At 37.9% G+C, this 26,457-nt stretch overlaps 1 protein-coding gene across 3 annotated transcripts in view; it reads left to right on the top strand.

Moving 5' to 3' along the window:
• Nucleotides 1-25,550, top strand: part of SRBD1 (S1 RNA binding domain 1) — a 217,030-nt gene extending 191,480 nt beyond the window's left edge. For all 3 annotated transcript variants that reach the window (XM_074947140.1, XM_074947139.1, XM_074947141.1), the window contains 3 exons: nucleotides 2,025-2,201; nucleotides 18,325-18,509; nucleotides 24,463-25,550. In XM_074947140.1, the coding sequence (XP_074803241.1) occupies nucleotides 2,025-2,201; nucleotides 18,325-18,509; nucleotides 24,463-24,752 (652 nt within the window). In that variant the 3' untranslated portion in view covers nucleotides 24,753-25,550. The remainder of the gene's footprint in view (nucleotides 1-2,024; nucleotides 2,202-18,324; nucleotides 18,510-24,462) is intronic.
• Nucleotides 25,551-26,457: the final 907 nt, after the last annotated feature.

Genomic DNA, 26,457 nt, shown 5'->3' with positions numbered 1-26,457 from the left:
GTTTTTTATGACTCAGAACTTACAGGTAGTAGCCATGGTTCACATGCTACCTTGAACGTCCTCAAGTAGACTTCTTATGTGGATTGGAGCCATCCAAGATCCATTGTCCATTAAGTGTTTCTTGATTGGGCACTTAACTTGCAAATTCCTTTCTAAAGAAGCTGCCCAAATGCCTTACTAAGACTACTTAAAATCAAACAAGTACACAGCCAATATTCATAACTTTGAATACAAAAATGATACATGCATACAAATAGGATGAATGTATTCAGTAGATCATGACCTTTGCCGAGATATGTTACATGGCATATGTAGCATAAAACATATTCCAGTTATGTCTATTTACATTCATAAGCATATTCCCATAAAGCATTATGGGGTGCAACGTCACAGCAACATTCAAGATTAAATATCAACTATTGAAAAGTCTGGAATGTTTTAACAAAACAAAACAAAATAAGTTACCCCATAACATTAACTTAGCCATATTGTATCTATCTAGCATTTTCTGTTGCTGTTTTTCTTTTAAAATGAGCACTTTCACTGACCACATCACTAGCAGTGGTACATCATTCATACATTTCACTGTGAAACCCCAAAATTGATCAATGTGGTAACTAAATATTATCTGAAAACATCATCAGCTTATAGAAAAATTCGTTTTTGTGTTTACTTGCACTTGTCTAGTTAAAAATGTATGAATAACATTATACTAATAGCGCATAAGTGCAAATTCTACATACACATTTTCCCTTCTTTAAAAAAGGTTCAAGAAAGTTCATGTAATATTTGGAGAAGGTTATACTTACTTTATTAACACAGTGTTAGGGTAGGTCACATGAAAACTACAATTAAGATACATTAATATGACTTTATGGGTGAGATGGTCATCCCTGCTCCATCCCTTTTACACCAGATAATGGGGCAAGAGCAGCATAAAGCGTTTCTAGAAGCCCAAGATCTGGCTGAGAAAGAATTTCCTGGCAGAGAAACTGAGACAGACAGCTCTGTGCTGTTCTCGGAGGACCTCCTTACAAGCCATAGCATAGGGACCATGGCTGCGGGGTGGGAGGATGAGTGATTTGGCAGGGCTACAGCATGTAGCTCTGCAGACATTCTGGGTAGCACTTCTCCCACAGGGCTGTCTAAATTACACCAGGGGAGCTCTGACCCTGGAGCAGCCGAGGATTGGAAGGGCACAAACATGACTTAAGGCCACTGCAGGCTCCCCACCCCCATACCTTGGCCTGCTCCTCACAATATCACCCTAGGTGTATTTCTCTGGGAGATAGACTTCTAAACAGTAATATATTACTGTAGTGTCTGGCTCCAAAGGATGACAAAAATATTCTGTTTAATTTATAGTATATGGATGCTCCCACTTCTGCAGTGCTTTCCATCTGCAAATCTGAAAGTTTTATAAATATTAATGAAGTAGTCCTCACAGCACCCTGTGAAGTAGGGAAATAGAACTGCCCCCATTTTACAGACTGAGAAACTGTGTGTCACATGACTTGCCCAAAGGTACACAGTCTGTGGCAAAACTGGAAGTCAATTGTCTTGTGCTTAGCACCAAGATTTATTTCTAAGTGAGTCCTCTACTCTAATTTAACATGTTAAATCAATGTGGTTTTGTTTGTTTCATTTGTTGCTATTTTCTATTGCCTGTAACCATGTAATCCCTGCATTGTTCAGCAGTTGGATGCAACAGAGAGAGACACTTCCCATAACTTTTTAAGTGGACTTGTGACTGTGCTGCTGTGCCATTTTAATACTTCTTAATAAAGGCTCGTATGTTCACGTTCTGAATAGTTTATATTGAGTATCATATTATGCTTTTACTCTCTCCCTCCCATGAGAAGGAGCCAGAACACAATCTTATTTTGTAATTTTTAAAAAATGAGTGATTAAGGGCTGAATCTTTATGGAATGAACAAATTGCAAAAGCTGATCACTGTCTGTGTGTGTGGGCACTTGTAAGGGTGTTCATATACCAAGAACTGTGTCTCTTTGAATTTTGACAGCAATCAGCAAACTAAGCTTGCAGCAGAAGGTCATGCACTTATGGCTAAAGCAGATGTTCAAGTCACAAGCGAAAAACAGGGCAAAAAAAAGAGGAATCCAGCAGCAAACATTGCAGTATGGCCAAATCCTTTGGACCAAACTTGTATCCACCCAGAGTCATATGACATTGCAAAGAGGTAAGCAATGGCAGAGTTTCTGAGCTGTTTATGGAATTAGTCTTTTAAACAGTGAGCTGTGATTTTTCTTACGTAATGGAGAAATTTCTTAAAATTTTGGGGACCCAAAATACATGTGTTAATGTATGTGTGCGTTAATCTCACCCTTCCCCAAAAGAGGGAGTTCTCATGTGAGTGAAGGACTTGGAATCTATTTTGTTTGTCCTTTTATAGGTTTTCTCATTTTTCAAAAAAGGGCTACTTTCAGAAAATTAAATAGTGTGTTTTTGTAATTTTATTTCAGTGAGGAAAATGTGTTCCAAAGTTTACCTAGAACACACAGAGTGCACTAGTGAACTTAAGGTGCCCTTATAGTGTATCTTTGGACATACCGACTATTACAATACTAGCAAATTTTCTTCCCACTAGCCCTGTCACTTTTTCTTCCAAGTGTGACTCTCATCACCTTGCCACCAATACTGAGCCCCTTCCTGTCCATTTGCCAGCTCCATTATGCCACATCCCATAACATTCAGGTTCTCTGCTTGATCAAGTGCAGAAGCAAACTGCTGATTGTTCTGTAAATCTGAAAAATTGTCGCTTTGTCCCAGCCCCATCTTGTATATTATGGGAACAAATAAAAAAGGCAGTGTTTGCATTTTCTGTAACCTAATTTTTTGTGCAGTATTATTTCCCTTCCATTTTTCTCCATACATTTAAATTCTCCTGCAATGCCACCAAGTGATGATAGTAGTAGGTGTAGAATTCTTTTCAGCAAATCTGTGGGAGTTAAACTAGGTGTTACTGCTGCTGGATGTGACCACTTTATACCTGGCAAACACATTTCAGTGTCTCTGATTGTGCCCAGCCTCGCTTGGCAGTATCTCAGTGGAACCTTCAGCACCTTACTATTCATGAGAGCAAAGAGGGGCCGTTTGTTAGTAATAAATCTGGTTTCAGAGAAGTTTACACTGTAATCCAGAAGCCCTCATTTCAGGTAAGTGTAACTTGTGCTTAGCAAAGTAAACTAACAGAAAAAGTGTCTAGTTAATACTGAATTTATTATAGATTCTGGTCTCCATACAGTCTTTGCTTAAAGGTAATTGAACCATGGTTTTCTTTATTCTTAAAAGTAGTTCAAATCATGCTATGGTACTAAAGAATCACGAATTGCAAATTAATACAGTGTGTTAATTTGTTGGCTAGTCTAAGCATAAGAGCAATTTCCTTCTAAATAAAACAGACTTTGTTCAATAAAGATTGACCATTAAAATAAATGTGTATATGTTTGCGTATTATATACACACATTTGTGAATGTGTCATTATCATTAGCCTTTAAAATTAAATTCTGATCTTGCCAGGTGCTAAGTAAGATGTCTATATTAAATTCCAAATACTTGGAAGTTTTAGCATGGGACCTTTTGCTGAGAGAGGAAAATGTTTTTTCTTGCAGGTTACAAAAAACAGTAATTCAGAGACCATGTGTGCCTCCCTTGTTAGGGGGCAAAGCAGCTGGTAAATGCTTACTTAAGATGTAATCTCCTCTATCATCACCCTATGGTTGAAATTAGACTCTGCCTGTCCTCATGAGAAAACATTATCTCCTCCTATAAACTAAGTAGTGCCTATTTATTTTTTAAATTGAACAGGTACTTTTCGTAAACTATACTGGAATTAATTTAAGTGGCAGTTAGATGTTTCGGGGTTCTTGTGAACTCTTTGATTTCACTGTGTCCAGAGGAACAAGTTTGTGTTTTCTATGTTATTAAGTAGGATGGTTACATTCAAAAAATAAAAACATTTAAAGTTAGATAATTTTAGATAAGATCATATTCCATATTTAAAGTAATGTTGTAATACTCTAATAAGTACTTGGCACTTCTATAATATCTTACTAGAAGGTCACAATCAGTGCACGCTTTGTTGCTTCCGTAGGCCGAGTGCATTGCAGACACTAGGGGCTCCTTGGATTACTTCATTCTCCTCCTGTGTATGACCTTCCCATCCCATTCTATTTCAGGGACTCCTTGTAACCCCCACCCCATCCCCTCCCTCCTGCCATGGGCTCCATCTATGTCCCCTTCCCCAGTACTAGGGTCTTCCATTCTCCCTATATGTCAGAGACTCTTTGTGTCCCCCATTTCCCCTTGCCCCCCATACTGCAGTCCCCATTCTCCCTTTTCTAGGGGTTCTGTGTGTGTCCCCCTTTCTCCCTTTCAGTTTTTCTGATTTTTCACCAAAATTGATAGGATTCTGGCCATTGATGAGTAGAAGAACGTTCCCTGAAATTTTGGAATGAATCAGCTGCAATGTCCAAAAGTTATCATGTTACAGAGAAACAATGAGAAATGTCCCTGAGTTGACTGTTAGACCTCATTTCACTTGGCAAATCAGAACATCTCAAAACATTAAAGAGATTTTGTTAGATTTAAAAATAAGTATTGTTAAAAGTAATACTGTACATTTAAAAATGAAATAATTTTTAAACTCTAATTACCTGTCTGCATTCATGCTGTTTATTTTCGTTTTACATTTCATTCAGTTTGAAAACTGAACAGAGACTATTTAGTTTCACTTTTGCCTATAGTCAATTTCACTTTCTGGTTCTCCTGTTAATAGTATAATTAAGACCCACATCACTTATTTAAATTTGAGAGGAATATAGAAGGAACACTTCTGGAAACAGAAGTACAGCCATTTTTTGTGTGGAATACAACACTTATGTAATAGTATGCTGCACCACCATAAACCAAAGAAAGACAGAAAATAATGAATAGTAGATCTTTATTCTTATTTACATCAAGGCCCCTTTATACTATTCTTGCTGTGGAAAGTGGAGTGTAGGAATTTTAGTATAAATAAGAATCTTAATCACAATATCCAGTTGAAATTCCAGAGGGATTACCTGATGTAGAATTTGGCTGGGACCCCAGGGTTAGCACATCTTATAAAAAGTGTCATGGAGTCTTTAATTGACAGAAGTGGTGAGGACCTTAGTTTGATATCTGATCCATAGGCTAGTGCTTGCTAACATCATATGAGGTACTGTCTTTGCAGTTATTCAGAGGAAAGACTGCCACCTACTGAATCACCAGCTCCACTTTTTTCTTTATCTGTATTTTGAAAGATTGTAAAGAAAACAGCACTTTAAAAATAGCTTATAACCTGTGTAATTAATTAGAATTCATAAAACAGCTTTTCTAGACTCATTCTGGTTTGTTGGGTAAATATGGTTTAAGGATAAAATTCTACTAAATACTTCACACTTCAACATTGGTTAAGTATATGGGACCTGATCCAATGCCGCTTGATGTCAATAGAAATTGTCTCACTGACTTTAGTGAGCTCTGGATCACACGGAGGACATAATTCTTCATTGCTAAATCTATGTTCATGAAAAAGCAACTGAAAGATAATGGACTAAATTCTACTTGCATTACTGATATGAGTAGCCCTGTTGACGTCAATCAAAGTAATTGCCTGGAAACAAATTTTGTTTTTAAAGATGTTGATCGTTTAAAAAAACTTTGGAACTCTGCTATAGATCAAAAACATTTTCATGGTTAATTTTTGTATGATAAATTCCTAATGTGCGCTAGAGCCATTGAGAACATTGGATGAGGATTAAAATGAGTGGTTTAATTTGTCTATAAAACTGAAATTCATTTCACCGCAACTGTATTTTTCCCCAGTAGAATTGAGTAAGGTTTTTTTTTCCATATGCAGCTAGAGATTAATCTTGTTGTTCGGCAGAACAACCTGCAAGAGTAATGGGGTGCTTCTGGGAATTCTGCCACGAAGTAAACAAAACAGCAGTGTCATAAGACTTCTCACAGTCTGTAAGATAAACATACTTATTCTGAGTATTCTATTATTAAATGGAATCCAACAGTTCTTTTCACTGTACTGGCAAATGCTGGGACACTGTGCCAAGTACCTTAAGTTCTACCTCCTTCCTCTAGTGACGTGTCCCCCTGATAGAATCGGAACCGTGCAAACCAGGGAGGTAATTGAAAGAACACAGAGACAAATGTTCAGTGGCAGAAAGTGGAGATTGGGAAGTCCACCTTTCTGCTGCTGCCTCCCTCCCTGGAAAGCGCAATTTTCTGTTACCATCTCCCAGGGCATCATCTCCTGCCCTTAGCTCTGGCTCCTTAGGGGGTGAAATTCAGTTACATAAAAGCTGTGATACTGCCCATTAGCTGTTGATTTCTACTCTGTAACAGGCATTGGCTGTTGAGTCTACTCTTGTAACAGTCATCCCTAGCCCTTGCCTCAGCAAATTTAAAAGATGTGATCTAAACATAAATAATCACATCTTAAAATAACACCCAGCTGAGGCCCAATTCAGCAAAGCATTTAACTTCACACATTTCATTTCAATGAGACTTAAGTATGTGCGTAATATTAAGCATATGATTAAGTTTATTGTTGAATCCAAACCTGAGTGTTGATAACAAAAAGCATTATAGATACACAAAATATGGTTGAGGCATAAATCTTTAGTTTAAGCAATCTTGTAAATACATTTAAAAGAAAAATCTCTGTGTGTAGCCAACCACATTAAATAACATCCGCTTATACTAGCCAAAGTCTTGCAATTGTATAATTTGCAAAAGGAGATTCCCACTTGCATAATGCTAAACCACATATTTAAACCCCTTCTATAAACAGAGGCATAAGATTCCTAAATTGTCAGTCTCACTGAAATATAACCTGCATGCCAGATGTTGCAGTTTGTGTACATCATATACATATGCTGGTTGCCATTCTTTAAAAATGAGTATAGTTAAGATTCTGTAATAGGTACTTTTGTAAAAGTCAGGGACAGGTTGTGGACAATAAACAAAAATTCACGGAAGCCTGCGACCTGTCCCTGACTATTACTAAAAATACCGAGGGGGGTACAAACAGAGCAGTGCCAGAGCTTGCAGCTGTTCCAGCCCTGCTGCTGCTCTAGCGGTCCTGGGGCTGGCCGCCGGTCAGCTGTTCGGCGGTCCTGGGGTTGGCCGCCGGTCAGTTGTTCCAGAGCCGCATCCCCTGCTCCCCTCCCACTATCCCTCCCCGCCCCCGCTCCTCCGGCAGCCCTGGGGCTGGCCGCTGATAAGCTGTCTGGCGGCTCCGGGGTTGACAGCTGCTCAGAAGAAGTCATGGAGGTCCCAGAAATTCATGGAATCTGTGACTTCAATGACAGAATCGTATCCTTATCAATGAGTATTTTCCATGGGATACATATATAATATTTTTTAAAAGTTTACATTGCGTGATTAGAAACTAGAAGTGAGCTGTAGCTCACGAAAGCTTATGCTCAAATAAATTGGTTAGTCTCTAAGTTGCCACAAATACTCCTTTTCTTTTTGCGAATACAGACTAACATGGCTGCTACTCTGAAACTTTTCCTTCTAAAGTCTCAGATTATAGGCATATGACTGTTACCTGGTTCTAACTTCTTGAGGACTTACTAAATGTTTCCTTGATTTTTCTAGCAGCTCTTTTAGAATACATCTTCAGAAACTGAATACCTTGTACATGCTGTATTAATTGTATGGAGGAGGATGTGCCACTGTAAGCTGGTATTCAAAAAATAGTCTTTTCAGAAACTTAAAACACAGTCCCAGCTTTTCAGAAAAATATGCTGCCTATGACGGGCTTAGGCAGAAATTTCTTTGGTTTAAGATCTAGGAGGCCATTTCTTTATCTTTTCTTTTTTTTAATTCAGAATATTTGAACATATTTTGATGTTCGATTAGAATGCATCACAAAGCAAGGCTTTGATAGCGTGGAAACCGAGAACAAAAAATGTTTTGATAATCTGTATAGCATATTAAATCGTCGTTAAAATGTTTTCCAATTATTTTACAGCAGTTGTACAGATTTTGAGTTAAGAAGACTTAATGCCATAAATCAATTATATCAGCACCGTTTGTGCTGTTATTAGTAAAGATTACCTCAGTGTTTCCATTATGAAACCCCCCTATTTTTCAGGGGTTTCTAAATCAGCCGTAAAATTGGTTCTGGTTTGAAACTTGGCAAGCAGAGTCTCCACTTGGGAACAGTTTTTTTTAACCGAATTTTAAAACAACAACAAAATCCTCCTTGGCTTTAACGCAATAAAATATTTCAGAAAAAGAAAATTAGTGGTTTTAAATTTTGGACTTCTGTACCTCAAAACCATTGTTTAAAAATGGATGTTTTTATAGGTCATGTTTCAGAGTAACAGCCGTGTTAGTCTGTATTCGCAAAAAGAAAAGGAGTACTTGCGGCACCTTAGAGACTAACCAATTTATTTGAGCATAAGCTTTCGTGAGCTACAGCGCACTTCATCGGATGCATACTGTGGAAAATACAGAAGATGTTCTTATACATACAAACCATGAAAAAATGGGTGTTTACCACTACAAAAGGTTTTCTCTCCCCCCACCCCTCTCTCCTGCTGGTAATAGCTTATCTAAAGTGATCACTTTCCTTACAATGTATATGATAATCAATTATAATGTGTATGGTAATAGCTGGAAATGGCCCACCTTGATTATTATACACATTGTAAGGAGAGTGATCACTTTAGATAAGCTATTACCAGCAGGAGAGTGGGGTGGGGGGAGAGAAAACCTTTTGTGGTGGTAAACACCCATTTTTTCATGGTTTGTATGTATAAGAACATCTTCTGTATTTTCCACAGTATGCATCCGATGAAGTGCGCTGTAGCTCACGAAAGCTTATGCTCAAATAAATTGGTTAGTCTCTAAGGTGCCGCAAGTACTCCTGTTCTTTTTGCAAATACAGACTAACACGGCTGTTACTCTGAAACCTGAATAATTTGGATAGGAGTAGTGGATAAAAATTACTGGCTTATTTTATTTAAAAATAAACAATTTTTATGGTATGGTATGGTAACTTTTAAATACATTAATTTTTTTATAAAATATTTTTTTCATGCAAAAAGGAATAGCCCTTGCCCAGAACCACCCCTTACAATTTCTTTGTACAATATGTAGTACATTTTGCATAGTACTGTAGTAAATAATAAGGTTTTTCAAATTAAACTAGAAGGAATCTTGTGACTTTTTCCAAATTGTGCAGTGAATGTGCTCTCAGTTGTTTAAGGAGAAAAATAAGGTCATCCCCCCCCCGGACTCCATTTGGATTCAATAATATAACGCGCACAGTCCTGAAACCCTTCTATCTGAATAAGTCTCCTATGTTTAGGAATTTAAAAGTGCAGATTATGATGCAGAGTATGCACTTTATGATAAGTGGTGCTACCCTTAAGGTACAGACTTTCAAGCCAATATTTTCAAAAATAGAAGACTAATATCTCCTTATTTAGGCACCTAAATAAGTCTCTTGATTTTCAAAAGTGCTGAGCGCCCAGTGGCTACAAGTGGCCCCAGTTCAACAAAGTACTTAAGCACTTGCTGAAGAAGGACCATTCAACATATTGGGAAATGCTGTATTTGATTCTCAGCACTTCTGTAAATCAGGTTGCTCATTTAGTAGCCTGGTTATAGAGACCCTATTTTTGAAAATGTTGGCCTCAACATATATAATTTAAAATATATATGATTACATCATACATATACTTTACAAGTCTTATTATTGGGGTATATTTTATCACAGTGATTGTAATTACACTGCAATTGCAATATAATTACTAAAGCTGGTCAAAAAAGGTGATATTTTTCACTGAATTTTTTTGTCAACATTTGAAAAACTTCATTCAGCTCTATAAGTTGGATGAAAAGCAGCTAAAATTTTTGAGGGAAAAAGATTGGGAGTTTTGGTCCAGCTAAAGTAGTTGTTGTGGTTGTGCTTTTTGAATAATTAATAACCACTAATCAACTACATGACTGAAACTTATTATCTATTTATTATCATACATAATGCTCTTGGATTCTAGAAATACATGTATTAACAATACTGTATTTACATGGTAATTGCTCTATGTCATGTAGTTATCCTTGATATCTTATTAGGTGAAAGAGCGGTAATTATAAGTGTCAAAAATGTAACTACAGTGTATTAGTGAACTGCCTACAGTACGGTATAATAACTATACCAGTAGTTATCTATTTCAGTTAAAAGTTATTTCTCAGATACATAGTAAATTATCTTAATGTTTAGTTATTACATATCTATAGCCATATAAATGTTAGGGCTGTCAATGAATTGCAGTTAACTCACGCGATTAACTCAAAAAAATTAATCGCAATTAAAAAAAATTAATCATGATTAATTGCAGTTTTAATCGCTCTCTTAAAAAATAATATACACTTTGATTTCAACTTCAACACAGAATATATATGCAAATGTAGAAAAACATCCAAAATATTTAATACATTTGAATTGATATTCTATTGTTTATTATAAATATTTGCACTGTAAAAATGATAAACAAAAGAAATTACATTTTTCAATTCACCTCATACAAGTACTGTAATGCAATCTCTGTTGTGAAAGTGTAACTTACAAATGTAAGATTTTTTTGTTTGTTACATAACTGCACTCAAAACCAAAACAATGTAAAACTTCAGATCCTACAAGTCCACTCAGTACTACTTCTTGTTCAGCCAGTCGCTAAGATGAACAAGTTTGTTTACGTTTACAGGAGATAATTCTGCCCTCTTCTTATTTACAGTGTCACCAGAAAGTGAGAACAGGCATTTGCTTGGCACTTTTGTAGCTGGCATTGCAAGATATTTATGTGCCATATAAGCTAAACATTCATGTGCCCCTTCATACTTCGGCCTCCATTCCAGAGGACATGCTTCCATGCTGATGACGCTTGTTAAAAAAAAAATGTGTTAATTAAATTTGTGACTGAACTCCTTGGGGCAGACTTGTATGTCCCCTGCTCTGTTTTACCTGCATTCTGCCATATATTTCATGTTATAGCGGTCTCCGATGATGACCCAGCACATGTTGTTCATTTTAAGAACACTTTCACTGCAGCTTTCACAAAACGCAAAGAAGGTACCAATGTGAGATTTCTTAAGATAACTACAGCACTCAACCCAAGTGCCTTCCAAAATCTGAGAGGGCCGAGGTGTGGAGCATGCTTTCAGAAGTCTTAAAAGAGCAACACTCCAATGCGGAAACTACAGAACCCGAACCACCAAAAAGATAATCAACCTTCTGCTGGTGGCATCTGACCCAGATGATGAAAATGAACATGCGTCAGTCCGCTCTGCTTTGGATCATTATCAAGCAGAACCCATCGTCAGCATGGACGCATGTCCTCTGGAATGATGGTTGAAGCATGAAGGGACATATGAATCTTTAGCACAGCTGGCAAGTAAATATCTTGCGACGCCGGCTCCAACAGGGCCATGAGAACGCCTGTTCTCGCTTTCAGGTGAAATAAACAAGAAGAAGGCAGCATTATCTCCTGCAAATGTAAACAAACTTGTTTGTGTGAGCAATTGGCTGAACAAGAAGTAGGACTGACTGGACTTGCTGGCTCTAAAATTTTATATTGTTTTATTTTAGAGTGGAGTTATTTTTTGTACATAATTCTACATTTGTAAGTTCAACTTTCATGATAAAGAGATTGCACTATAGTCCTTGTATTAGGTGAATTGAAAAATACTATTACTCTTCGTTTTTTTACAGTGCAAATACTTTTAATCAGAAAAAAATATAAAGTGAGCACTGTACACTTTGTATTCTGTGTTGTATTTGAAAATATAGAAAACATCCAAAAATATTTAAATAATTGTATTCTTCTATTGTTTAACAGTGCAATTAATCGCTTTAATCACTTGACAGCCCTAATAAATCCATAGATATAAATATCAAGATCTGTTAAATATTCATACAAGTGTGTTTGTCTAACCCATTTATATATTTTCATATATATTTGGAAATTAATTTTGGACTCAGCAACCAACTTCGCTTAGATTAGTATACAAATACTACATGACATTTATATAATCCAATTCAGTAGTTGAAATAGTGAGGATTTATATTGTTGTGTTGTTTTTTAGCAACGCTACAAAAATCTTTAATTTGCTTTATAAATTAAAAATGCATTTTTTTACCCAAAACTATTACTAAATATTTATAACTGTTTGGTCCATATAGTTTAACTGTTGTTTGGTACTGGCAAATATATACATTCTATCTAACTTTGCACATGCTAATACAAAGTTTTGTTTTAGAAGTGATAGTGTTGCATCTCCATTAATTCATGTGTGCACTATGACCAGATTTAATGGGATATCATGTTGCTTTCATGTAATGAACCCAGTACTCTCAGCTCTTAAGTCGTGTTGCTGGAAATGATAACATAAAACAGAATGACTGTGACTAAAACCCTTATGTAGCTTTAAGAACTACTGTATATCACAAAGAAGTTTCTTCTTGTTTAAAAATAGTTTTTAAATGCACTGCAACTCTCTGTTGGAAATAATTGTTGCTTTTTCTAATGATCTTTGCATTCTGTTCAAAAATTTGCGTTTTCTTTAAGCACTGCAAGGTCTGCGTTATAATTTTATGCAGATGTGTATGTGCATGATGTGCTTATTTGTTACATCTATGCTACATTTTTACTTGATCTGAGTAAGGTGGATGAAATTATGTATTAAATAAAAACATCAGTGACTTAGCCAGGACTGTGTTCTGCGTGTTCTGTCACGTCCCCCAAAGGCTGCTGTAGAAATGAAAGCTTGCTGTAGAGCTTGGAGTCGTATGCGCTAACCTCCTGCAGTTTTGATTTTTTTTTTCTTTTTTAAAACAAGATTCTGGTAGCTTTACCTCAGTTGACGTTCCTTTATATGAAAAGGATTCATCATTAACTCAAACATTCAGTATCTGAGGACAGGGAGGCAATATGTCCTACTTTATAAGATTGATCAAAGTTATGAAGAATCTCACCTTTTCCATATCAATTTTTGTGGAACTTTTTAAACATTATTGGGTTTTTAGAGAGAGATGATAGCTGCTGCTAAACTAGATCAACTACTAATTAGAACTTGTTACTTTACTCATATGCATACACAAGAAAATACTTAGAGGAGGGGAGATTGTTTATTATGGGGTCTATAATTTGCTTTCTTGCAGCACTGGAACTGTCAATTACAAACTTGTTAAAATTATGATTTCAAAGATAGTATCGTCCACATTAAGTGTTTAACATAACTAAAACCATAGTAAGGGAAGTTGCTTGTCACACAGTCTATTCTTATTTTTTCTAACCATATCATAATCTTTCTTGTCTGACTATAGTTTTTCTGACCTTGCAGTAACCCTAAGAAAGTTTTCTAAATAAGAGAGCATTTAACTTTTGTTCTTAAGCAATGACATTTAAAAATATTGATGATCAATACAATGCATTACTGCTGAGCGAGAGCTTTGTCCTTTATATTGATTTTTGTTCTAAATGCCCTCAAGGCACACATGTTTGAGTGAAAAATGATATATGAAATATATAACCAGATTAAATAGTCTCTTTTTAAAAATTACATCTGTAATCACGATAATCACTAGGTAATATCTTTACATGGAAATAGTTTAGCATCTAGTTTCTCATCAGGACCTAAAGGATTGAGAATCTCTAAAATAAGAATTTTATTTTTTCTATTGAAGGTGCTTATATTTTTTGGTGTTGGGCATTTTTATAATACTGCGGAGATTCTAGTTTTGTCATAGCTGTCAGTATTATGAGCTGTTAATGAAAGGAATTTAGGCAAAGACAAGTTCCTCTGAAAAGACCCCCAGTTCAGGAAGGTACTGAAGCAGATGCGTAACTTTAAGAACATGAATATCTCTATTGAAGTCAGTGGTAAGTCTCATGCTTAAAGTTAGGCATCTGCTTAAGTACCTTCCTAAACTGGAACCAAATTGCTGTTCATGACCTTAACTGTATTAAATGATTCAGGTAATTATGATTGGTAATTTAGGACCTGACTCCTACCATCGTCCCTCATATGAGTAAGCCTTATTCATTCAAGTAGTCCATTATCTTCAATGGGATTCCAAAACCAAAAATTACTTGTGTGAATAAAGATTTAAGGATCAGGCTCCTGGTCTTACTCAGAGTCCTATTTCTTACTAACTGTTTTTCTTCCCCAAAATCTGCACACAATACTGTACATCCTGATTACATTATCTACACATTTGAAAGATCTGTACATAATTTTTTTGTACATCTGTGAACGTTCCACGTGGTTACATTTATTAACAGTGAAGTGTACCCTGTTATCGATTTACAATATAAATGCACTTCTATGAAATTCTAATGGTGAAAAAATGTTACTTGAAGGTACTCAAGCTGAATTTCCATTTGTGATAAAATAAAGCCAAGTGCACGAATGTCAGCAGACTTGTTTATAGGTCTGCTTTGTGAAGCATATATTATTTAGAACGTTGAGTCAGGAGGCTGGCTGTTTGTAGGGATTGTCATGTTACATCTGCCATGTCAGTCAAAGCTCAGGCAGCTGTTGCCTGTCACTGGTGTTCTGGTGTGGCATTGTCCATCTTTCAGCACTTAACAGTCAGCAGCTCTCTCTCAGCTGTGCTGTGCAGAGCACACTGCGCAGACCTACATAAATTTTCAGTATTGTCTATACACCCCCATTAATGTTCTTTGTAGGTAGAGGGAGAATAGTACATGTCCTTTATCATCTTAGTAGAGCTGCTTCCTTTGGATACAGCCCTTCTTTTGGATAACAATTACAATCGGTTTAAGATAATATGCTTACGTGAACAACAATAATGATGTTGATAAAAATTACATTTGCTTTGATACTTTACTTTGTTATCCAACCAGTTAAAATGCTTAAGAAATAGTAAAGCGACACCAAAAGTTGAAATCTGTTCAGTTAAAAAAAAATGAGGATTCAGGGGCCAATGCCTGTCACTGAATTCTTGTACTGGTTTTAGTGGTTTTTTAGCCACATTTTCAAATTTATTTTTTTTGTAATGCTTTTCTCTCCCTTGTTACTGTGTGAAAGAGCCACAATAACAGGGGAAGCTGATTGACACTGACTACAAGCGGGACGCTGTGAAATTGACTATACTCAAAGGCAAAAATAACCTGAAAAATAGAGAAAATAACTTTATCTAATAATTTTCAGATGTTATAATCTTAGGTGTTACTTGAATCTAGACAAAAAACATTTAAGATTATAATTTATAAACCTACCGTATCCCTTTGCTTAAGCTACCTCTATGAGGTAGGGGACATTATCCACATTTCAGCTGAGAGAGAGACACTGGCTGAATTGGCCATGTCACATAGTAAATCAGTAGAAGAATTGGGAATAGAATTCATCAATCTTGATTCCCTGTTCTGGGGAGTTCTGGCCTCATTAAAATCAATGGGAGTTTAGCCACTGACTTCAACTAGGCCATTTTACCTTTATTAATATTCCTTTGTTTTCATTTTCTGAAAAAGAAAATAAGTCGCTCCCATGATTAATATCGGTTTAAGATTTGCAACATTGTATAGTAATTAGATTGGCATATATTTATCTCTTCAACCCCCCTCTGAAAATGGTGTGGCTATACCATGAGCACAAAAGCATGCACTAATAGCTATTGAACAGAAGGCACATTCAGTTGCATCATTAGACGTGCAATGTCTTTGGTTTCAAGGGAGGAAGTCAGTGATTCACACATTAGCTTATCTTAATGGCAGAAAACTAGACATAAGATACAAAGATAGGCCACGTAAGAGGAGGGCTATCCATTATATTGTCAGGTAGACCCCCTCAGGTAGAAGAAATATAATACTTCATGCTGAACAAAATACTTATCTCAATTGTGCCTTTAAGGCACAGCCCTGCATTGGGAGCAGAGTGGAGGTGTACAGCTGCAGGGGAGTGCCAGAATGCATTGTCCCAGAGATACGGGAAGAAAGACAAGATGCAAGGGATGTGGTTTAATTAGGCCACAACTTTATTAACTTAATTCATCTGGGAACTATACGGCAATAATTCATACAGTGCTGCTCATGATTCCATCCTTAATCTTTTCTACCTATTGTAGGACTGCCATCAGTCCCCCCACCCTCCACAGCTGGTCCCTGGCACCCGCACCTTGTTAAGGGACTGGGGAAAGGCGATTGTCTTCTCACTGTACCAGATGTTAGGAGCCCAAACCTGTTCCCCAGCTTCTTTAGGGTATGCCTTTCCCTAACTTCACTTCCAGTTCCTATGGAATAAGTACCAGCACTGAACACCTGCTAAGTTGTGACAACTAAAACCTTGCTTCCTGACTTACCCCAGGGTCCCTGAGCTGCTGTGTGGAAGGCCAAAAAAACCCCCACCCCAACCATCCAGCCCTGGTCAATCTGACAGTGAGGGAAAAATTCCTTTCCAGTCCCAAAAAAGGTGACTACCACTATGCCAGCAGCAGACCAAAAACCGCAGGGATAGGTGGTGCTCATCTGGGTGTGAGGGGAGACAGAGTTTATATACCTTCTCACAGGTGTTCAGGGCCAGTGGCTTACCTGAGCCCTACCGGCCTGCCCACCAGCTCAGGTGATGCCTTCCCATCCAGCTCCAAAGGGGAATGGAACCATTAAAAGAGCCACTACCTTTCTTTTCCCCTCCAGTCCAGACAACCCACACCACCACCAGTTACATTGTCTTGGGGCTGTGGGGGTGGAATGCATCCTACAGTTCCCTGTTGTGCAGGGGATGTGCGGGTTACTACACCACTTTGTGGAGTGTAGCATATTTCCATTCTTCCCCCATCCTATGTGCAGGTTCTGTTCTACAGGCTGGTGCAGAGGTGTGGGATAGGGCCACGAACCCTACGGGGGGAGAGTGGAGGGAGCAGACCCCTGTGATTCCTAGAGCACAAGGACTGCAGTTGTGCCTGGCTGCTATGGAGAACATGCAAGAGCAGAGGAAGTCTTCATGTTCCTTCCAATTGCCCTACTGTGCACCTTCATGAAGGACAGGCATAATCAAACCCCATGTGAATCCTGAACGAGTAGAGTTCTATTTGGTGAAAAAGGTCTATTTACAGAACACCAAGACTAAGCAATTAAGAGGCATCTGTGGTGAATAGTTTTAAGAAAAGGACTGATAGCTTCATTTAATAAACATAATATTGCATTGTTTTTCATAATAGAAAAAGTATTTAAAGACCCCTCGTTTTGAATTTCTCATCCTTTTATTGATATTGAGGATATTTAGCCATTGTCACTGCTAAAATAAATGTTATGTAAGACACAGCATAAAAATGTATGCTTTGTTTGTGAGCATATTCTTCAGCTAATTTCCTTCAGTATCTATGCGTATAAACTAACAATGCTCTTGTGCATTGTGTATGTCTCTACTATAGAATTCAAAACCCAAGAACTGTGGTCAGGGTGTTTATATCTTTATTATTGAATATAATATATTTACTTTCAGTTTTAGATAATTAAGCCAACATATGCAGTTTCTTGATTTGGTGGACTAAGAAATACATCAGTCAAATAGCGACCCTTGTGTGACTTTATTCTGTTAGTATCTGAACACTTAATTATAATTGGCCAACTTTTATGTGTAGCTCATGGACGACAGATTATTTTGTAAAGCTTTTTCATCCTCTTCTTTAAATTACAAAATTCAGAACCAGAAAAGATTCTTCGTACTTCTGTAAGATTTGCAAATATTATCTTATCTTCACTGTATTTTCATTTTAATTGAATTAATTAAAAGTCACATTAAAAGAATTACAAAATGATGAAATTTTTACTTTTTGATGGAATGTTCATGGTAAGTTGCATTTTTTTCTGTAAATATTTAATTAATTTTGGGATAAAATCATCATGAATATAGGAAATCCTTTTGGAAATAATAGGGTTCATGGATAGCAAGTCCTAAAGTTAAGCCTGAGAAGCGGATTCTATTCTGAACCTTCTATTCAGTCCTTCATATCCTTCAGAAAAAGTTATTTTAGACTCAAACTTTACATGCTTGGCCTCAGTGTGAAGGTGAATGGAGAAGTGCAGAATGTTTGAGTTATGCTAAGGTGAAAGAAATAAGCTTTTTTTACTGTTACTTTTTAAAAACAAGATGTTTTTGTGCATGTAAAAGCTCAAAAATAGTTTGAACTTTAAACTTGGCAAGATTTCAATCCTCACTGAGGACTATATAAATATCTCTTATGATCTTACAGGTTATTGTCTTTTTTGTTTTAATTCTCAAGGTTTTTAACTTTCATTGGAGGAAACCCAAATGATATAGGAAAACCTGATATGCAACAAAAAGTAAATGCTGTAATTCAAAAAGAAGGAATAGAAGGAGCAGCAAAAACACTAAATACAACAGTACATACACTGCAAATAATCATTGATGGTCTGACTCAACCGGAAGGCTTTGATTTCCGAACAGGTAAACACTGAATGCCTTGCTTTATAAAGGTAGTTTTGTTGTAGTCCGGAATTTAGAATGTTCTGGGTTTCATTTTTAAACTAGATGTTTTCTAAACTGGCAGTAGATTTAGTGGATGTGTAGGTCAACTGACTCCCTCCCTTTATCCTGTCGAACAGAGAAGAATGTACTACAGCATGCAGTCAGTCAGATAGTATTTGCTGGCTCGGTAATTAAGGAGTGTGAATCCTGTCTTAAATCATGACCTTCTGAGCCATCGGAAGGTGGGCTGCAAGGCTTTTAACAGATAAGACAGTTGTAATATGTTGACTACACTGATTAAATCTACTGATGGCTATTGTGGGAGAAGCATGAGACGACTAAAAACACTAGTAATAAAGATCTATGGAATAGTAATGTAAGATTCTGATTTATTGGAAGTTTGGGTCACACACTCCTCGGAGAAAAGTTTTATTGGGGTACATGGCTCATGACTCACACTGGTTAGATCTTCATAGCAGTGCAAAACAGTTTAGGGTGCGGGAGAGTGAGGAGGGCGTAGGAGAGGAGGGGGACATATCAGGAGGTGCAGTTGTTCAATGAACCTTACAGTGGATACGCTCTGTCCTCTCACAATTGCAAGAGATAAAGGTAGGCAACAAAAATACAGGCATGTAATAATAAATAGTAGACTGATGCTTAAAGAGAAAAATACATTTCCACTCTCTCAACCTTTATTGTTTTGCTTCATTGCTTCATTATAGTTATTTATAAATGCAGCCCACTAATAATTCTGGAAACCCATTTCCTATCATGTAGTAATTTAATTCTAGACCTCTAATGTCTAATTTTCAGTGAAATGGACTATCTAGCAATAAACATAAAAATACATTGTGTTACTCAACACCAAAATAAATGACAGTTCTTAATGCAAACATTCAAATTTGAATGCACCAATGGTAGTATAATGGCGGAAGATTTTTGGAACAATCTGTTGTAGACAATGCCTGTGCCTGGAAACTGTGCTAGTAGCAATCGTGCTCAGAAATGGTTTTCTTAATATAGACAGGGATTTTGTTTGTTTTGAACTGAACTAACCCATTGTTAAAATGTTTTGAACTGAACTAGCCTATTGTAAAATGTATGCCTTAAGAACATAAGAATGGCCATACTGGGTCACACAGGTGGTCCATCAAGCCTAGTATCCTGTCTTCTGACAATAGCGGATGCGTCACAAGGAATGAGCAGAATAGGGCAATTTATCAAGTGATCCATCCCCTGTCGTACGCTCCCAGCTTCTGGCAGTAAGCTGTTTAGGGACACATGGGGAGCATGTACTTGTGTTTCTGACCATCTTGGCTAATAGCCATTGGTGGACCTATCCTTCATGAACTTACCTAAATTTTTTTTAACCCAGTTATTCTTTTAGGTTTCACAGCATCCCATGGCAATCAATTTCACAGGTTGACTGTGCGTTGTGTGAAAAAGTACTTCCTATTGATTTCATTGAGTGACCCTTGGTTCTTGTGTTATACGAAGGGTATATAACACTTCCCTATTCTCTTTATCTACACCATTCATGATTTTACAGACCTCTATCACATCCCCCCTTAGTCGTCTCTTTTCTAAGTTGAACAGTCCCCGTTTTTTTAACTTCTCATACAGAAGCTGTTCCATTTCCTTAATAATTTTTGTTGTCCTTTTCAGTACTTTTTCCAATTCTAACCTATCTTTTTTTGAGATGGAGCGACCAGAACTGCATTCAGTATTCAAGGTGTGGGCGTAACATGGATTTATATAGTGGCATTATGATATTTTCTGTCTTATTATCTATCCCTTTCCTAATGGTTCCTAACCTTCTATTAGCTTTTTTGACTGTCACTGCATATTGAGCAGATGTGTTCAGAGAACTATTCATGATGACACCAAGATCTCTTTCTTGAATGGTAAAAGCTAATTTAGACCTCAACATTTTGTATATATACTTGGGATTATGTTTTCCAATGTGCATTACTTTCAATTTTTAACATTGAACTTAATCTGCTGTTTTGTTGCACAGTCACCCAGTTTTATGAGATCCTTTTGTAACTCTTTGCAGTCAGCTTTGGACTTAATTATTTTGAGTAGTTTTGTATCATTTGCAAACTTTGCCTTCACACTGTTTACCCCTTGTATCAGATTATTTATGAATATGTTGAACAGCACCAGTCCCAGTACAGATCCTTGGGGAAATCCACTCTTTACCTCTCGCCACTATGAAAACTGACCATTTATTCATACCCTTGTTTACTATCTTTTAACCAGTTACTGATCCATGAGAGGACCTTCCCTTTTATCCCATGACAACTTACTCTGCTTAAAAGCCTTTGGTGAGGTAGCTTGTCAAAGGCTTTCGGATAGTCCAAGCACACTATTTCCACTGGATCACCCTTGTCCACAAGTTTGTTGACCTCCTCAAAAAATTCTGCTATATTAGTGAGGCATGATTTCCCTTTACAAAAGCTATGTTCACTCTTCCCCAAAATATTGCGTTCATCTATGTGTCTGATAATTCTGTTCTACATTTTCAACTAATTTGCCTGGTACTGAAGTTAGACTTAGTGATCTGTAATTACCAGGATTGCCTCTGGAGCCTTTTGTAAAAATCAGGCTTACATTAGCTATCTGCAGTCACCTGGTCCTGGAGGCTTGCTACTGTTTAATTTTGCTCCCCATGTAGGTACTTATAGACAGTGATCAAGTCACGCCTTAACCTTCTCTTTGTTAAGCTAAATAAACTGAGCTCTTTGAGTCTTGCACTATGAGAGATGTTTTCTAATCCTTCTCATTGCTCTTCCCTGAATCCTCTCCAATTTATCAACATCCTTTTTGGGTTGTGGGTGCCAGAACTGGACACAATATTCCAGAAATGGTCACACCAGTGGCAAATGTAGAGGTAAAATAAGCTATCTGCTCCTTCTCAAGATTCCCCTTATTATGCATTGAAGGATTGCATTTGCCCTTTTGGCCACAGCATCACACTAGGAGTTCATGTTCAGTTGATTATCCATTATGATCCCCAAATCTTTTTCAGAGTCACTGCTTCCCAGGATAGAATTCCCTGTCTTGTAAGTATGGCCGGTATTCCTAGATGTATATATTTACATTTAGCCATATTAAAAAGCTGGATTGCTAGTGCCAGTTTACCAAGCAATCCAGATTTCTCTGTGTCAGTGAGCTATCCTCTTCACTATTCACCATTCTCCCAATTTTTATGTCATCAGCAAACTATCTGTGATGATTTTGTTTTCTTCCAGGTCATTAATAAAAATGTTAAACAGTATGGGGCCAACAACCAATCCCTGTGGGACGCCACTAGAAACGTACCTGTTAATTGATTATTCCCTGTTTAAAGTTACATTTTGAGATCTATCTGTTAACCATTTTTAATCCATTTAATATGTGCCATGTTAATTTTTTATCTTTCTAGTTTTTTTAATAAAAGTGTCATGCAATACCAAATCAAACGCTTTACAGAAGTTTAAGTATATGACATCAATACTATTATCTTTATCTACCAAACTTGTAATCCCATCAGAAAAGATCACATTAATTTGACTGGATCTGTTTTCCATAAACCATTGTTGATTCGTTAACTTCATCACCCTCCTTTAATACTTGATTAATCAAGTCCCATATCCATCTCTCCATTATCTTGCCTGGGATCAATGTCAGACTGAGAGGCCTATAATTACCCAGATCATCCCGTTTACACTTTTTAAATATTAGCACAACATTAGCTTTCTTAAAGTCTTCTGGAACTTCCCTATTGTTCAAAGTCTTTTTGAAAATCAATATTTACAGTCCAGGTTGCTCCTCAGCCAGCTCTTTTAAAATTCTTGGATGCAAGGTATCTGGACCTGCTGATTTAAAAATGTCTCACTTCAGTATCTACTGTTTAACATCCTCCTGAGAGGCTACTGGAATGGAAAGAGTGTTAAATGATATGACTATATCATTTATTTCTTTTCCGCATTATTATTAATACTCCTACCATTTCCATTTAATAATGGATCAGTAACATTGTTAGGATTCCTTTTGTTCCTGATATACATTAAAAACTCCTTCTTCTTTTCCTTACCTCTGCTGGCCATAGATTTCTCCTTGTCTCTGTGCTTCCTTAATCAATTTTCAACGATTCCTAGCTTCTGATTTATATTCATTACTATTAACTTCCCCTTTCCTCAGTTTGTTATATCTTGTTCCTTGTAGTTTAGTTTTCTAAAGTGCTCCCCTCAGTTTGAATTGAAATACTCTGTTGTTGGCTGCTTAATGCTCCTCAATGAGTTTAATGGAATGTGAAACAGGAAAAACTATTTGGGGATGGGAACTAGAAAGATGATTTAAAAAATATCTATTTTTAAATGTTCTAGTAACCAAGGTACTCCCCGGGGAGTAAATCTCAGAGTTTTGCACAAAGGAGCTAACTTAGAGCAGCAGTTAAATGGCTGGTCAGGTAACAGTGGACAATCTGCAGACCCTGGGTCATGCCAAGCTGGAACAAAAAGCAGCATTTTAAACATTAAATGGTTCCCATGGCTTCTCCCAGTCTCATCCCTGCCAGTGACCTGAGCAGCTATTTAGTTTCTTTTTGCATTGAAATACCTCTGCGCAGTGTAATATTACAAAAGGATTAACTGATTTGGAGTCAAGTAATTAGGTGCATTCCTTCAGTGGAAACTTCAATGTCATTCAGGGTCTACTGATGCCACCACCAATCTGTGTAATATCTTAGGGCCTGATCCAAATGCACTGCAGTCGCACAGACTCCCATTCAGTGAGCTTTGGCTTTAGGCCTTTAACTTGTGTTTTATTTTTTAAAAGACAAAGGGGAAAACAAATTAAAATCCCAGTCTAACTTTTGTGAAATTTAGAATCTCTCTGGTAAATTGAGTATATTACTTCTGCTAAACTAACAAGCTTAGTGCATCAGGAAGAGGAAAGACAGCTGTAGGGGAGGGCAGAAGGGCAGGTATCAAGGCTAGCACAAAAGGAAAGAGGTTTTGGTGAAGGATCAACAATTGAGAAGTAAGTAATAGGAGAAAAAAAAGTCCTATCCATTCCCACATACTCTACTGTATAGGCTTGAATACCAACATTGTGCATTTAAAAGTATATGTGTTTTCTTCTCCACTCTCATCAGTGTAAATGAGGAGTGACTCCCTTGAAGTTAGTGGAATTACACTGATGTCAAACTGGTATAAATGAGTAGAGAGCATATAGGGCCATCTCTGGGCATGGGGGTATGAATAAGCTATTCGAGTGACTTTCCTTTTGCTTAGTGGTATCACCAGACTACCTCAATTGAATACTCACTTTACTATGTACAATTATGTGCACTAAAATATAACCGTGTGTATGATTATAAATCTGTGCTAAGAATCACCTGTAAGAGAAAACCCTTCTCCCAAGCAAATGCTTACAGGGCTTTCAGTACACTATGTAGCCATTAGTTAAAAACCCTATCAGGCAATCAATTTTTGTTGATCTCTTGCGGTAGCCTCTTGCCATAGGTTTCACTATACCTGGTTCTCCATATAGTATAAACTGTTTTAAGTGACCAGCCAAGGGGCTAGCAAAATAGAAGAAAATCCATTGCCTGGTAGAGGTGATGCTTATATGAAAGCCAAATGAAAATGTATTGGAAATCCTGGAGCTACTTTCAGTTACCTTCGAGACTAACAAATTTATTAGAGCATAAGCTCACGAAAACTTATGCTCTAATAAATTGGTTAGTCTCTAAGATGCCACAAGTACTCCTTTTCTTTTTATGGATACAGACTAACACGGCTGCTACTCTGAAAACTTTCAGTTAGTTTCCGAAAGTAGGAGGCTGCCTATTAGAGGTGATCCACAGCACAAGTTTAATTGTACTGTTGTCTTTCCAGTATCTTATTTCAGAAACTTGATTTTCATCTCTTGTTTTTTATGACAGATTTTGAGAAACCTGATTTCAAGAGAAGCATAGTTTGTCTTGAAGACTTGAGCATTGGCACTGTTCTGACTGGAAAAGTAGAGAACGCTACTCTCTTTGGAGTTTTTGTTGATATTGGTGTTGGTAAGTCAGGATTGATTCCAATTCGGAACATAACAGAAACAAAACTTTCTAAAGCCAAGAAGAGAAGAAGTCTTGGGTTGGGCCCTGGAGAAAGAGTGGAAGTTAAAGTACTCAATATTGATATCCCTCGATCAAGGATAACGTTGGACCTTCTTCGTGTTTTATGAGTTTTTCACTGCTGATAAGACTTTTATTTCTTTTTAAAAGGTTAAATGTTGTCACCAAGATTCTAAAGGTTGCAGTTCAAGCATTTACTGAGTATACTGGAAATGAAGGATTAATTCAACTTTTGAAATCTTCAGTTTCACTTTTTAATTCCAGAAGCTTTTCCAGAACTCTGTAAGCTCCCTCCCCTTAACAGTCACTTTTACACCGGCCCTGAAGTGGCTTTCACTTTCTTCTTAGGACAAACACCTTCTTTTTGCAGAATAAGTGATTTCTCAATGCGCTGCAAGACAGATCTCTACCTGTTTTCTCCTGTGCAACATTTGCTCTCTCAATCCACCTTTGGTCTGTGCTGCTCCAGCAGACTCAGCCATGTTTTTTCATACATAAAAACACCACTTGATTGGTCTGTTTCCATGCTGTTTTCTTAAGGAGGCTTAAAAGTGGACCTTTGTGGTAGCTAAAATAGAAGCTTAAAAATGCCCTCTGCTTAGACTAAAATCTGGATATAATGGTAATAGTATTATTGGATCCGAAATTTGCTGTTTTTATTTGAGCTACCGTGTAAAGTTGTTGTTTTTTTTTAATTGCTCGGGCAATTATTATATTAATTAACACAGTGAGGTACCTCTAATTTGCTCAAAAAGTTGCAAAAGCATTTTGGTTTACTTTTTATGTACCTGTACATAATAAAAATCTTTCTGACCAATTTTTTTCAGTGTACTGATTACATAAACTATCTGTACAATCCCAGGGCAATCCCTGTCCCTTCCCAACAGCCACTGTTTGTGCACCGACAACATTCCGCTCTAGGAAGAATAATTGTGAGGATGTGCTTATCAGAGCATCATGTCACTTAATTGTAATTGTTTTTTCACTAGCTGAAGCTTCGGATGATAATTTCAGCAGAAATTATGGGAATAGAGCAGGGGTCTCAAACATGCGGCCCGTGGGGCTATTTTCTGCTGCCCGCCAGCTCCCTGCAGCGCCCCTGTCCCCCCAGCATTTACCTAGAGCAGCTCCGGCCCGGTGTGCACCAGGGGCAGGGCAGGCTCCCTCCCTGCCTGCCCTGCCCCTGCGCCGCTCTGGGAAGTGGCCGGGACCTGTGGGAGGGGGAGCACAGAGGTTTGTGTGTTGCCCTGGCCGCTCGTCCAGGTACCTTCCCCGAAGCTCCCATTGGCCACGGTTCCCCGTTCCCAGGCTGCCCCTGGTGCGTGCTGGGCTGGACCCACCCTCCGAACCCCTCCTGCACCCCAACCCCCTGCCGCACCCCACACCCCTCCTGCACCCCGACTCCCTGCCCTGAGCCCCCTCCTGCACCCCACACCCCTCCTGCACCCCAACCCCCTGCCCTGACCCGCCTGCTGCACCCTGACCCACCCTGCACCCTGACCCCCTGCCCTGAACCCCCTGATGCATCCCGCACCCCTCCTGCACCTCAACCTCCTGCCCTGAGCCCCTGACACACCCTGCACCTCTCCTGCACCCCCTGGGGGCAGGGAGGGGGAGGAGTTGGGGTGGGGTTTTCAGGGAAGAGGTGGGGCAGGGGCAGGGCCTCACGGAAGGGGTGGAGTGGGGACGGGGCCAGGACAGCGGTGGGGGGTCAGTGCTGCCCTTGGGCCAATGTACTAGTCCTCACGTGGCCCACGTGGTCATTTGAGTTTGAGACCCCTGGAATAGCGAGTGCTCAGTACTTCATCGAGGTGT

Source organism: Natator depressus, chromosome 3, assembly GCF_965152275.1.
Source record: "Natator depressus isolate rNatDep1 chromosome 3, rNatDep2.hap1, whole genome shotgun sequence".
In the NCBI taxonomy this organism is placed as follows: domain Eukaryota; kingdom Metazoa; phylum Chordata; order Testudines; family Cheloniidae; genus Natator; species Natator depressus.
Note: the sequence above shows the minus strand (reverse complement) of the source record. Positions and strands in the feature narration are given on the sequence as shown.